The sequence below is a fragment of the Porites lutea genome, chromosome 9 (assembly GCF_958299795.1).
Source record: "Porites lutea chromosome 9, jaPorLute2.1, whole genome shotgun sequence".
In the NCBI taxonomy this organism is placed as follows: domain Eukaryota; kingdom Metazoa; phylum Cnidaria; class Anthozoa; order Scleractinia; family Poritidae; genus Porites; species Porites lutea.
In genome coordinates, this window is record NC_133209.1 from 17138368 (window position 1) to 17151168 (window position 12801).

General features: G+C 40.3%; 1 protein-coding gene across 3 annotated transcripts in view; it reads left to right on the plus strand.

Annotated features, from left to right (window-relative positions):
- Positions 1 to 10026, plus strand: part of LOC140947750 (uncharacterized) — a 15167-nt gene extending 5141 nt beyond the window's left edge. For 2 of the 3 annotated variants that reach the window (XM_073396929.1, XM_073396930.1), the window contains exons 2-12: positions 143 to 405; positions 1510 to 1657; positions 2313 to 2618; positions 3593 to 3935; positions 4126 to 4265; positions 4678 to 5049; positions 5910 to 6131; positions 6475 to 6720; positions 7350 to 7481; positions 8252 to 8740; positions 9463 to 10026. In XM_073396929.1, the coding sequence (XP_073253030.1) occupies positions 155 to 405; positions 1510 to 1657; positions 2313 to 2618; positions 3593 to 3935; positions 4126 to 4265; positions 4678 to 5049; positions 5910 to 6131; positions 6475 to 6720; positions 7350 to 7481; positions 8252 to 8740; positions 9463 to 9708 (2895 nt within the window). In that variant the 5' untranslated portion in view covers positions 143 to 154 and the 3' untranslated portion in view covers positions 9709 to 10026. The remainder of the gene's footprint in view (positions 1 to 142; positions 406 to 1509; positions 1658 to 2312; positions 2619 to 3592; positions 3936 to 4125; positions 4266 to 4677; positions 5050 to 5909; positions 6132 to 6474; positions 6721 to 7349; positions 7482 to 8251; positions 8741 to 9462) is intronic. The other variant, XM_073396931.1, reaches the window with a different exon arrangement.
- The last annotated feature ends 2775 nt before the right edge of the window (positions 10027 to 12801 follow it).

Sequence of the window (12801 nt, forward strand, 5' to 3'; positions counted from 1 at the left end):
CCCCCACCCCTTACCTAATTTTCCGGCATCCATCAGCCTCCCTTTTACGTGGGAGTTTGGAGGAGATTCTTAGAAGGTAATCGTTATTAAAACTTTCTTTGACGTATTAAAGAAAAAAAAAACGAACTTCTTTTATCATCAGAACAGGGCTATAATGTTCAGTCAGCGTCGTAAGAGACCCGCTGCCCAGCTCATCGCCTCAGGTGCGAAAAGGCCTCGTCCATCAAAGTCATCCATGTACTCCCATGGACGGGCAGTATTTTGCCGAGGTGACCATAAAGCTGACAAGCATAAACAGTGGGCCGCACTTGGGGCCTGGTTTCTTGGGCCTAAAGCCGAGAACGGAGACGTACTTCGCGACCTGTTGACGCAAGCTGTGGATGCCCAAATTGGATTTCGTCACAGGTGAGTTCATAGAGATCTTACGATTCAAGGACGTGGACAAGATTTAACTTAAAGTTTTTTCGCCTATTCTCAAAAAATCAGTAGCGAGTTTAACCCTCTTCTGGCTTTTTTTTTTTTTTTTGCTTCCTGCGACTGGTTTAAATTTTTAAAGAAGGATATGGAACGATCCACCATCTTGGATCCGCCATTTGAGTTAAGTAATTTTGTTCTATTTTCCTTAAAACCCCTATAAACCGAGCTAAATGTGATAGGAAATTGATCTGATCAGGAAGCAAAAAAAGAAAGAAAGAAAGAAAAAAAACTGATCAATCTAGTAGTCATGGGGTTCCAGATATAAATTTGTTCTAGTTTAGGTTTCTCCTGGTCTACTATAGTAACATTTTCGTTTGTAAACGAGCGGTGGTACGACTCCAATTAGCGTCTTTTGAATTCTAAGAATAATGACTGCTTATTCATGACCGCATTTTGATGGCGTTTTCATGTTGATAATGGCGTTTACATTTGATCTTTATTAGAGACTTTTTGCTTCTTGACGATCATTCGTGAACAACTAAGTTAAAACAATATAATTACTACGCCGACCAATCAGTGCTAGTTAACCAGATTGCTGACAAATGTACGTCATCACTGTGGAATTCATGTAGCCGAATCGCGCAGACGTCTCTCCCCCGAATCGCAATGTCCTCAAGGAGAGACGGCTGTATTGGCAGGCTAGCTTGTTAACGGCTCCTGCTATAGTTTTTCGAGGCTTTTTTAAAAATTTTATCTATACATTTATATTACTTTTTTTTCTTAAAACCGCGGGCCACGTTAGACAAAACAAATAAAACAAGTGTTCACTAACAGATCATGGGCAATGACCAATCACAGCGCGCGTAGCGTTCACAACTTTGTATAAACGTGTATACTACTCCACCAAGGAGAGGCGGATTTTTAGACACCTCGCCTTTCAGTACTGGTATGAACCTAGTTGATGCACTTAGAGTAACACAGCAGTTTTTATCATCCCACCTTCTTTGTGTTGGGCTAGCGCTGCATTTTGCCTCCGTAACGTAATCATTAAGATTGTTAATTCTGAACAACTTGTTTTGATACTTTTTTCAGTTATTTTCCCTGTGACCCTCCCTACATCACAGACGAGCTTCGAGAAGCAGGGGGTTTTAAGCATGCCATGGAGAATTTACAAACGGAGATGGACCAATTGCAAAAGGATCTGAGAAATTCCGTTCCATTCTTTAGTTCACGTTACAAGGTAATAGGTACTATGTAGTACACCAGAAGTATATGGGTTATATGATTCTGAGTACACTTGATTACGTTGCTTCTTTTCTGGCTTTGTAGATTCTAGGTAATTAAATGAAGACTGGAATTTTGGCAGGACTCTTGAGTATTGTTTTAGACAGGCGTACTTAGACTAAACGAAATAAAAATACAAAAAAGCAAAGGCATTTAGATCCATTTGTAAGAGAAAAATAGTAAAAGACATAAAACCAATTTAAATTTCACATAATTTTACCTATTAGATATTCTGCTTTTAACAGTGACAAGAATTGATTTCATGGAAGTTGTCATTCTGGAAACATTAAAAACTTCCTTGAAGATGTACTTTAACATACAGTAAACTATTTAATATTAGTTGACTTTTAAAAGATATGTTGAATCGGGTTTGCTCTGGACGAGATCAGACGACTGACTTAAGTTGCGTTAGACACTTTAGCAACTGCATCGACTGAATTCTCCATTGTCCTAGCCAGGAATTAACCAAGCCCAGAAAGCGCTTTGTACTCTTCAGATTTTGATTTTATTTATTTCGCCTTGGACTCGAAACGGCTCTCTGGGGTTCGAGAAACGGGCTATAGTTTTACGTGTTTTCCTTGAAGTGACATCGACTGCTAACATGTTTCTAGGGCCACGTTCTTTGGGAGACCGCCATGCCCGCTAACCTTGGCTACATCTCTGCATTGCTGTTCAACCAAAACAACTGTGCAGCCGAAGCATCCACTGTTACAACCAAATACGAGGTCGAAGTGGGAACGGACCTGTCTGTCATGATGGGGTATGACAAGGACAAGTCAATGGGACATCTTACCGCTGGTGGCTCAGTCGCCAACATTGAAGCAATTTGGGCGGGAAGAAATGTGAAGTACTTTCCACTGGGACTGCAAGAAGCTTTGTTGAAGGAGGAGAGGTTTGCTGGTGCGAAAGACTATAAGGTGACCGTAATTTAATGAAGTTAAACGGAGACAGAAAGCAATGTCGCATTTTTTAATCAGAAATTCCGAGCACAGACTGGTCTGACATAGAGTACGAGGAAATAAAATATATTTGAACACACAAGTTAAAAACAAAAACAAAAAAAATAGAACACAATTGACGTGAAATTGAATAAGCAAGAGACTGGTTTTGAAATAATCCACATAGCAAACGAAATACTTTTCTTGTTCCTTTAACAAAACAGGTTAAAACAACTTACAGCTGGGTCAGTTATTTAGGAATCGATTGCGGTGCAAAAAGTTAATGGTTTCTTGGTGTTGACTTGTGGACAGGTACAATCACCAACGTAATAATGACAAAAGATTGAAAAGACACCGAACCGCGCCACAACGCGAAAGCGCACCAGCAATTGTTTCCGCAACACACACACAAAGAAAAAAAAGAAAATTATTAATTTCGGGATCCAAGATTTGACCAAATACGGTGCGGTATTCGGGAACTGACGTAACATATCTTAACGGAAAACGAGATTTTACAGCTACCGGCCAGAAAGGGTTCTTCGCCCAAATTTATACCCGGAATTGGGGATTTATTATTTATTATATTTGTAACTCGTATGTTGGCAATTCGAGAAGTCATACAACTGAGCAGCAAATGCAAATCAACCAGGCGCGCTTTTGGTGCATGGTGTCTCCTATATAGTGTGCCTTGTTAATTAGTTTTATTATTCTTATTCTTTTAATTATTTTATCTCATTATGTTTGGAAACAAAAAAGGAATTCGAAAAAGCGATGAAAAAAGAGCGGGATGCAGGATTTTCGTGAGGAAGGAGCGAAAATGCAGGATCAAGGCCCACCCCCACCCTACCCCCTTTCCAGACCCTGAAAACATCCCATATATTTATCATAGTATTTGATAGTATTATTTATTTGCTTTAATATTGTTATTGATACCTATCATATCCTACAATTAGGTTAGTTTTCCCCAAAGAGGTGGTGAAGAAGGGGAATTAATAAGTGCGTCGCAGTGGGAACTTCTCAATCTTGACGTCGACACTATCCTAAAGATGCCTTCTGATGTACAGAAAAAATTAGATATGGAACATCAGACATTCATGGAGATTATGGGCCAATATCTTTACGAGTCAATTGGAGCACAAGAATTTGCTAGACGACACATGCTAACTCAGAGTGCCTGCGTTATCGTCCCAAGCACGGCGCACATTTCCCTAACTAAAGCAGTCACTATTCTTGGTCTCGGACGAGAGAGCCTGGTGACGGTAGCAGTTGACGAAGATGCCCGGATGGACCCAATAGGTTAGTGAATTGACTTTATATACAATGCTACATCCCGTGACTTCAAAAGAGAATAAAAACCATCTTTGAAAGATTTAGCGACATCTTTGTGATGGTAGATGAAGAAGATTTTGTACTTCACTTACATAGCTCTTTGCGACTCGTAATAGAACTTTCCAAGGGTGATATAACGGTGTGCATTATCTTTCAGATCTCAAGCGTGTTCTCGAAGAAAAATTGGAGGAAGAGATTCCAGTCATTACAGTGGTATCTGTGATGGGAACAACGGAAGAAAGCGCCGTCGATCCTTTGACAGAAATTCTTGATTTGAGGAAAAAATTTAGCAAAAAGGTTAGGTTTGATTTTTTACACTACTCTCCAAATAGCTAAAATTCGGGGTTAATTAAGACATAAATGCAAATGTCACTTGTGCTCATTTGTTTCTAGCCTCCAACGCAGGCGTTGTTAGGGTTTGGACACGCGTTCCTGCCCCGCTACGAACGTCTGTTGAAACACGGACGATTAAAAACAGAGAACAATCACAGCCCGGTTCTAAGACTGCGGAGTGTACTTTCGATCTTGAACAATTAAACGCGAGACTCGAAGGTCAGAAAGGGTATTAATTTAGCGAAACCTAGTCGAATTCTTGGAGAGAACTCCTAAGTAAATAATTAAACTTTCACACTTCCCTGTGCTAGAGGTCACCCTTTCCACAATCTCTTGACAAGCTCACATCCTGAAATGTACCTATTATTTTCTAAAGGGTCTCAACTTTTGCGTCCACGCGGATGGAGCCTGGGGTGGATATTTCTGCAGCATGTTGCGCGACCAGCCAAAATCCGCTACTGTCATAACACCAGAGAATGGATTTGTTCCCGAATTGTATTTAAGTACCTACGTCCATGAGCAGTTATCAGCGCTCCATCAATGCGATACTATCACCATAGATCCTCACAAATCTGGCTTCTGCCCATACCCCGCGGGAGCACTCTGTTACAGAGACAGCGACATGAACACATTTCTTCAAATAACAACTGCAGTTGCATATTACCATGGTGACGTAAATCTTGGAGACATTGGCATCGAAGGTTCCAAACCCGGGGCAGCGGCTGCTGGTGTTATGCTTGCAAACAGGGTAAAATTCAGTGACTACTATAATATCGTGTGAATGATTAATTAAAGTATATATTATAATTTTAGTTGCTAGGCTAACGAAGAAAGTTAACATTTTCTCAAATGTCTCCGCCTCAGTTCAGCGCAAAAATATATACTCTAATCTGACTGGCTAAAAATTGCACTTGAATAGTGTCTTTCAAATTTCATAATACTTAGTTGCGGATACAAGAGCCGTTTTAACCATGAGCAAATGGCTTTGCCCACGGGGAAGCAACTTTTTGCCCGTGACCGATTTTCGCAAGGTGAAATAGCCTCAGTGAAATGTCATGAGCACGTCAAAAAAAATTAAAAGAATTACCCACGACAGTTCCCAAGGCAAGTTCCGTGGGCTGATAAGTAACCAAAGCGGGTCAAGCAATCACACGAGAGAAATGTTCTAAACAAGAGAAACCACGTGTCGTTTACGTGCTGTGTTCATGTTGGCGCCAATTCCTACTCCCAACTAGGTGCTTTGGAGAAAAGGTCTAATATGTCCCTTGTAATCTGCAACCTACTATTTTAGTCATAAAATGAGCTCTGGCAGAAACGTAAATGAACAAACAGAACACCCTTTGGAGGTGAGTTCACTTAAAGGGGAGTACTAACAGACTGAAGCTAAGATAAGATGACAAAAAATAATGAGAAAAAGAAAATAAAACAAACAAACAATAAAAAACATGCCTAGAAACATAACTCCATGGAAAAGAAAGTAACAAACTATGGATTTTAAAATTTTCTCGGAAAAAAAAACAGACCATTTACCGATATATTTTACGTTTGATGAACTTTACTAATTAGTGTCGCTCATACCTATTCGCACTTCTAATTCCACCGTTTCAGGTTATAGGTCTCCACAAAAACGGCTACGGGCGTGTTCTAGCTGAATGCATGTTTACAGCCAAGATTATGTACTGCATGTGGATAACGCTAGCTGACAATGACGACAATTTTGTCATCGAGACAACGAAACCTCTACCCAAATTCAAGAACTGGACGGAAATACAACAGAAGAAATTCATTAAGGAACGAATTCTTGGAAAGTCCAACGAGGAACTTGCACAGGTAACCCAAATTTCAGACTTTTTTACCGGCGGGTGATAGAGGAATAGCTCAGTTTCAAATGAATAATTCGCCCCATGTAAAGGAGTACGGATTCCAGAATCCGGGAAAATTTTGCTTGTGGAATCCGAATCCGGAGCTTTGTAATCTGGACTACAGGTCAAGGATTCCAGAAATCCATTCACGATTGGAATCCATTATCCAAATTTCACCGACCAAGACTGGAATCCAGTACCTGGAATTTGGAATCCGCGGGATGGAATCCAGAATCCAGGACTGTCCTGGATTCCCGTACATAAGGCGAAATAATAACAACACCTTGTTTTTCTGTGCATATGTCATATAGGATGAGTTAGCAATGGAGTACTTAAAAGAAGTTGGACCTGACACCATGATTCCGTGTTTCTCTGTAAACCTGAAAGGAAACAAGAGTGTTGATCTATGCAATAAAATCAACAATGCCATCTTCCAAGATCTTAGTCACTCGTCGAGCGAGCATACAGCACATCGCATTCCAATGATTGTCACCTCTTCAAGTTTGATTCCTCACAAGCACAGTTCTGCCGCGTCACATTTCAAGAAGCGTTTGGGGGTAAGTCAACCTGTGACCGTACGTGGCAAATATCGAAGGACAATTTTCGTAATAAAAAAATGGGCGAAATAGATAGCTTTTAAAATAAAAAGAATTAAGAAACTCTCTTTGTGCAGAAACGAACTCTAGGTCTAGGGGACTAACATGAGCAGGACACGGGAATACTGGTCGTCTCGTTTGGAGTGTTAATTGCTGATTTTAGTCTTACTTAGAGGTATTCAGGACAAAAAGCCAACATTTTTACTCATACAGTGATAACTTGGTGTTGAGCGTAAAGAAGTAGCATCTCAATGAAACCAAACCAAGAGTCGTGATAAAGGTGCATCTTTGACAAAATTAAAGTCGCTGTGGGTTGTTTTTATTTGATCGTCTGTTTCTGTGCCAGATAGAGTCTGTCAGCTACGCCCTGCTCGGGGTTAAGTTCTACTTTTCCGACGAGAATCCCCGTTCCTTTTATACTTGGAACTTGGTTTCCGAGCGATTAGAGAGAGTTCGCTTTAGATCAATCCCGAGACGCAATTGCAAATAAGGCGATTTTTGCTTGACCTTGAATAATCAGCCAATTGTCGAAATTAAAGATAGTTGATTGGTTCATCGGTCGATAATCAACGGTGCTCTTTTGATCTTAGCTTGATCCTGACAATGACAGCTCCGTGAAGTATATCATCACAACTTGCATGGATCCATGGGCCACCTCCCTAGAGTTTATGGATGACATGGCTTCTCTCATGAGAAACAGCATTCTCTGTGCAATTGGAACGGTATGAGAAATCTACATTGCTATTTTTAGCTTAAAAGGGACCACTGATATTTGTCTAGTGAAGGTCACCTGAAATTTAAACACCCAAGCAGTCTGGCTGATGAGCGCCAATGATCCAACCATGAAAGACACGCATCAATCCCTTAATTAATCATTCAGCGGCAGTAAAGGTTTTCCTCTGATGTGTTGAAGATTTTCTATTCATTGAATTTTTTTTTTGCACATTCAACGAAATTTGGTGACAATATGAAGTTCGCTATGCACGGTTAATGTTTGTGACAAAGTGATAAGAATGCCAGTCTTTTTTTTTTTTTTTTTCTGGGGGGGGGGGGGGGCATTTCCTTTTCATGCCCCCAAAAAAGACCGTACCTTTTAGACCCTAAACACTTAAATGTCTAGATTTAGACAAAATTTGATTAAAATTGTACAATGAAATCCAGTCGACCAGTTTTGATAAGTTAAGTTCCTACTTGGCTGCGAGGCTTAGGGGAATAAAACAAAAGAAGTCAGGTTCAGAAATGAATGATACATTTCTTTTTTTTTTTTTGCCTCGGAGCCAAGTATGAATTTTAATATATCGACATTGGTCTATTGACGGAGTATTAATAGGGTATTCTAAGGAGTTCCCAACATGACACATATCATGATGATAATAGCTATGTCGATGTCGTTCTTGAGAGTTCAGTGTCGTTCCATTTTGACTCTGAAGCAATAACAATTTTACGACTATCTCACAAGCTGCATCATATAGCTGCATCGACACTTTTGCAGGTCACAGATTCTAACGTCCTTCACAACTTCGTCAGCACGGGAGTCGTTAATCAAGAAAATGAGGTGATCGCATATTACGTGGGAGACTTTAACGAAGTCCCCAAACAGTACGACAACGTTGTGAAGCTCAAGTTCATGAATGACAAAGCCGCCGAAAAGTACATCAGCATGCAAACGAAGCTGATGCAATCAAGCACAGATCCTCAGCCAATAATTTTTAGAAGCAAAGGGAAGCAGAAACTCCATGATGTCTTCTTTGAAGAATCGGAATATGCTGGGGAGAAGGAAAAGTTTGATTGTTTTGTTGGTATGCCATCCGATGACGACAAGAATCCATTCATGAGCCCAAAGATGAAAATCGTGGACGTGCCACGTTACGAGCACTTTGACAACGATGACTACCCAGAGTCTAGTTCCTACTTCATGTATGGGGACAAGAAGAACGTATTTTTGTTCCATATTCCGACCAAGAGCCCTGATTTCTTTCAGGTAAACTATGTAATGAAGTAGAGTTAAAATTGAACATTTCCATGCCATAAAAACACAAAATTGTATAAAAAGAGGTACTAGATTGAAAGTAATTTCACACTAAAATCTCGTTACCTTTTTCACTAATACACGCGACCAATTTCATCAATTTAGAGAAAAAAAAATTTCTCGCCCCAAATAAGTTAATCCGCATTCCAGAATCCGGCAAATTTTTGCTTGTGGAATACGGAATCCTGCAAATTCGGGCCAAGGAATCCGAAATCCCGTTTAAGATTGGAATCAGGAATCAAGGAATCCGGAATCCACAATATTGCCATATGTTTCAAGATAAATATGGCTTTGCTTTACAATCAGTTTATACTGGGATAGGTTGTAAAGTTAGCAGAGAGTGTGGGTCTAGAAATAGGGAATCATGTTTCCAGTAAACTGATCAACTTGTTGAAGATCTTATTCTCTAGACTGAGGAAACCAGGGATAGATACTGAAAAAATTAATTCAGTAAAATAGCAAAGAAGGCGGGGGAATTTGGTCAGTTAAGTCTGACTAGTATAGGGTACCACAATTCCGCTGATCTAGGTCTGGTAAAGACTTGGGATTCCGTGATCCCTACGGCCAACCCAGTAAATATTGAGCATATCCCCGGCAGGCGTTCGTGTTGCGGGTTCCACTGTATAAGATATATAACTATGTTAACAAAACGGGTTTTTTTGTTGTTTCATAAGGCTGTCCAGCTCGAAGGACCGCCTGATGGCGTAGGCAACATTGTAGCTGACGATCTGCTGCTTAGGTACGGAACAGAAGTCGAGATTCCTGGCATCTCTGGTGCACCAGAGATTGTAGCCGGAGAAATCCAAGATCCTCTCAAGAAGAATAAATTCGACATCTCTTTTGTGGGAAACAACGGTGAAGAAGTGACCAGTAAAGTGAAGATCGCCAGGAAAATTTGGTTCTCTGGTTCTACCATGTAATAGCCGCCAACTCCTCACTCCCTCTCTCCTTTCAAACTGGTTGACAACCTCTCCTTTGAGTGCACAAACTGCTAGTGAAAAATTGTACTGCCATCAACTGGGAACGATCTAACGTTATTATATAATATAAGTGACTATAGACAGATGCATATGCATCATTGTTGAAGCATTTTCATAGCATTTTCTTTTAAAACCCATCGTTTCGTAGAACATCTCCCAAAGTATGGAAAGGAACGTAGACACCATTCTGTGATTCTATTTTTCCTAAAACACTGTAAAATCGACCTTATGACTGATTAATTAAACAAGCCGTTGAAGCAAAAACGTCCATTTTTTTTTCCTTTTCATACGTACTATTAAATGATATTATGCTGGCAAGAGAGGACATCCTCACTTAATGCTGGTTATCAGCCAGATGTGCTGGGCATTAGTTATTTCAACCAATCAGCGAATCCGTAGTCAGCATGTCTATGTGAGTTCTTGCTTTACACCGACCGCTAGTAAATTAAGGGCTAAAAATAGCGTCCCAACTGAATGGCAGTCGAAAACGACGAACTTTGGACACGACTTGCAACAGAAACGGTGCTTTCTGCTCAATTTGTACAAAAAAATAATATTTGACGTGTGTAGTTCTCCATAAAGCTCGAATCTACATTGCAATAGTCCAGTTCTGGCGCCTCTCTCTCTGTCCCGCAACGCCAATGCAAGAGAGAGGGACCCTCTTTCCCGGCGTTGCTGGACAGAGAGAGAGGGGCCAAAACTGGACTAAGAGTGCAAAGGATTAGTATCTACAATGTCGCAATATTTTGAGACTTTGGCACCACTGACGACGTAATCAAACTTTAATAGAGGGGAAAATGAAAGTAGTTTGAAGGGGTATTTATGACCTCTTTAGGTACGGAATTCGTAGGGGGTGCATTTTCCCAGTGTATATAAGGAAAATAAACTGTTATAAATGTTACAATAGGCGCTCGAACTTTTCATAGAGAGATATCGGCACGTTCGTCGCCGGCGAACATACCCTTTCTAGTCAATGACGCCAATTTGAATGTTCTTCAAAACAAGTCAATCGAGAACACTGAGCAAACTAGCCCCGAGCTTCGGTGCTGCACCACCAGAGCCAGGCGCCTCTCGACCTCAAAAACCACCTTTAGTAATCGGGTTGAAAATATTCTGTCTAAACGAAAGGAGTGATATCTTCTCACGATAGGTAAATCAACTAGCTACAAAAAAAGAGAAATCCCTGCCCAAATGGTCTGAAAAAAATCGGAGAGTCTTGGGAGGCAAAATTATCACACAAAAGAGCAGATCATAGAACGTAATATTCCAAAAGAAGTTTTTTTGTCAGGCTTCAGCGACTTGTTCCCTTAGGGATTTTGCAATTTACTGAATGTAGATGCTGATGTTGACGCCCATTTCCGATTCTGGTGTGGTGTGATATCCAACCGCTTCGCGGTAATGGTACCTGAAATTGATTTTGTTTCCATGAGAACTCATCCGTGGGAAGTTTGGATTATTTGTAATTGAGCCAGATAAATCTTTGCCCTCGGGCCGCTATACCCTTCCCGAGCATAACATTGCAAACTATGTGAAAATTGCACGCATGGCTGGTACGCACTGACCTCACCAACACTTTGAGCTCTAAAATCTTTTTAGCTGACCCCAACAACGCACAATTTATCACAAGGGGTAGGGTGATCAAACCAACAATTGACTTTCCTTGACCTGAATATATAATACCACATTGAATATTTTTTGGAAAACTCCTCGTTCCATAAAAAATGCCCTCATCATCCCAACATAGCTGATGAGGGGCAGGAACCTGTTTTAACTATGTTCAGATTATATAGATCGCCTCGATGTAGTTGTAATAATCATGAACTGTACCCACAAGGTCGTCATAAGGAAACCAGTCTATATATAGACTTCATTTCTATCAACACTGTTACAATTGAGTTGCGATTGCCAAGATCGTCCGAGTACCTGATCATCTTGAAAGGCATCTCTCTATAGTTACAAGTGATTTGGCAAGAGAAAACACGTTGCTTTATCCACCCAAGTCCAGTTCTTTGCTGGGGCAAATTTTGTGAGCAAAAATTTGTAATTACGCGTCCAACCCAGCAGCGGATCCAGGGGACCCCCCCCCCCCCCCCCCTTAGTTTTAGACCAAACTGAGGCCCGAAGGGCCGAAAAAATTTGAGGGGCGCCCCCTCCCTCCCCCACTTTATCTAACAGTCTGGATGACCGGCCCCGCTTATCTCAAGGTCCGGATCCGGCATTGCAACCATCAGTTTTTCTTAATAAGTGTTGATGGTGATGACAGAAAATTTCCCAAAAATCTATACATTTTTTTTTCACCTGTGCGGATAGGACATCAATGTCGAATCAACGTTTTCGAGTTTCTTTGATAAGCGCAAAAGACAACAAAAAGGATAAAACTAAGCAAGTTGAAAGGAACATTTATCAAAAGGCAAAATACTAAATATTAGAATATATTTATTTATCTCTTCGTTGTCTTAATGTCAAGCTAAAATTCCCCCCCCCCCCAAAAAAAAAAAAAATATATATATATATATATATTTATATATATATTTTACGAACCCACTTTCTCCGAAAGCTCTGCCCTCTATCTGTTCAGAACTTTAAGGAATAGCAAATCCAAAGCCATAGTTTGGTTTTTGTATGTTTGGCGAAATAATTATAGTCAGGAGTCTTTACTTGAACAAATGTATTATGGACTTTGATCACTTGTTCTTTCCTTATTCGTGTTCTCTGTCATGGCCACCTTCTCATAACTTGACGAGGGAATGATCACAGTTAAGAGATAAGGCTAAAACCTCTTCACTTATTATTCATTCTTTGTAGTATCAGTTCACAATAAATGGATATTCCAACTTAACGCACATCATGTACTGGCAATACACAAGTTTTCTGGACTGATTCGCAGATGACGCTCCTCTAAGAGGCCAAGTAACTGAACTCCAAGTAGACATGAGGGACTCCCAGATAATTATATAGGTACGATTACCTACGAGATTGAGCTGAGTGCGATTTTCAGTTTAAAAAAAAACCTTAATGACTTAGAACTATCTT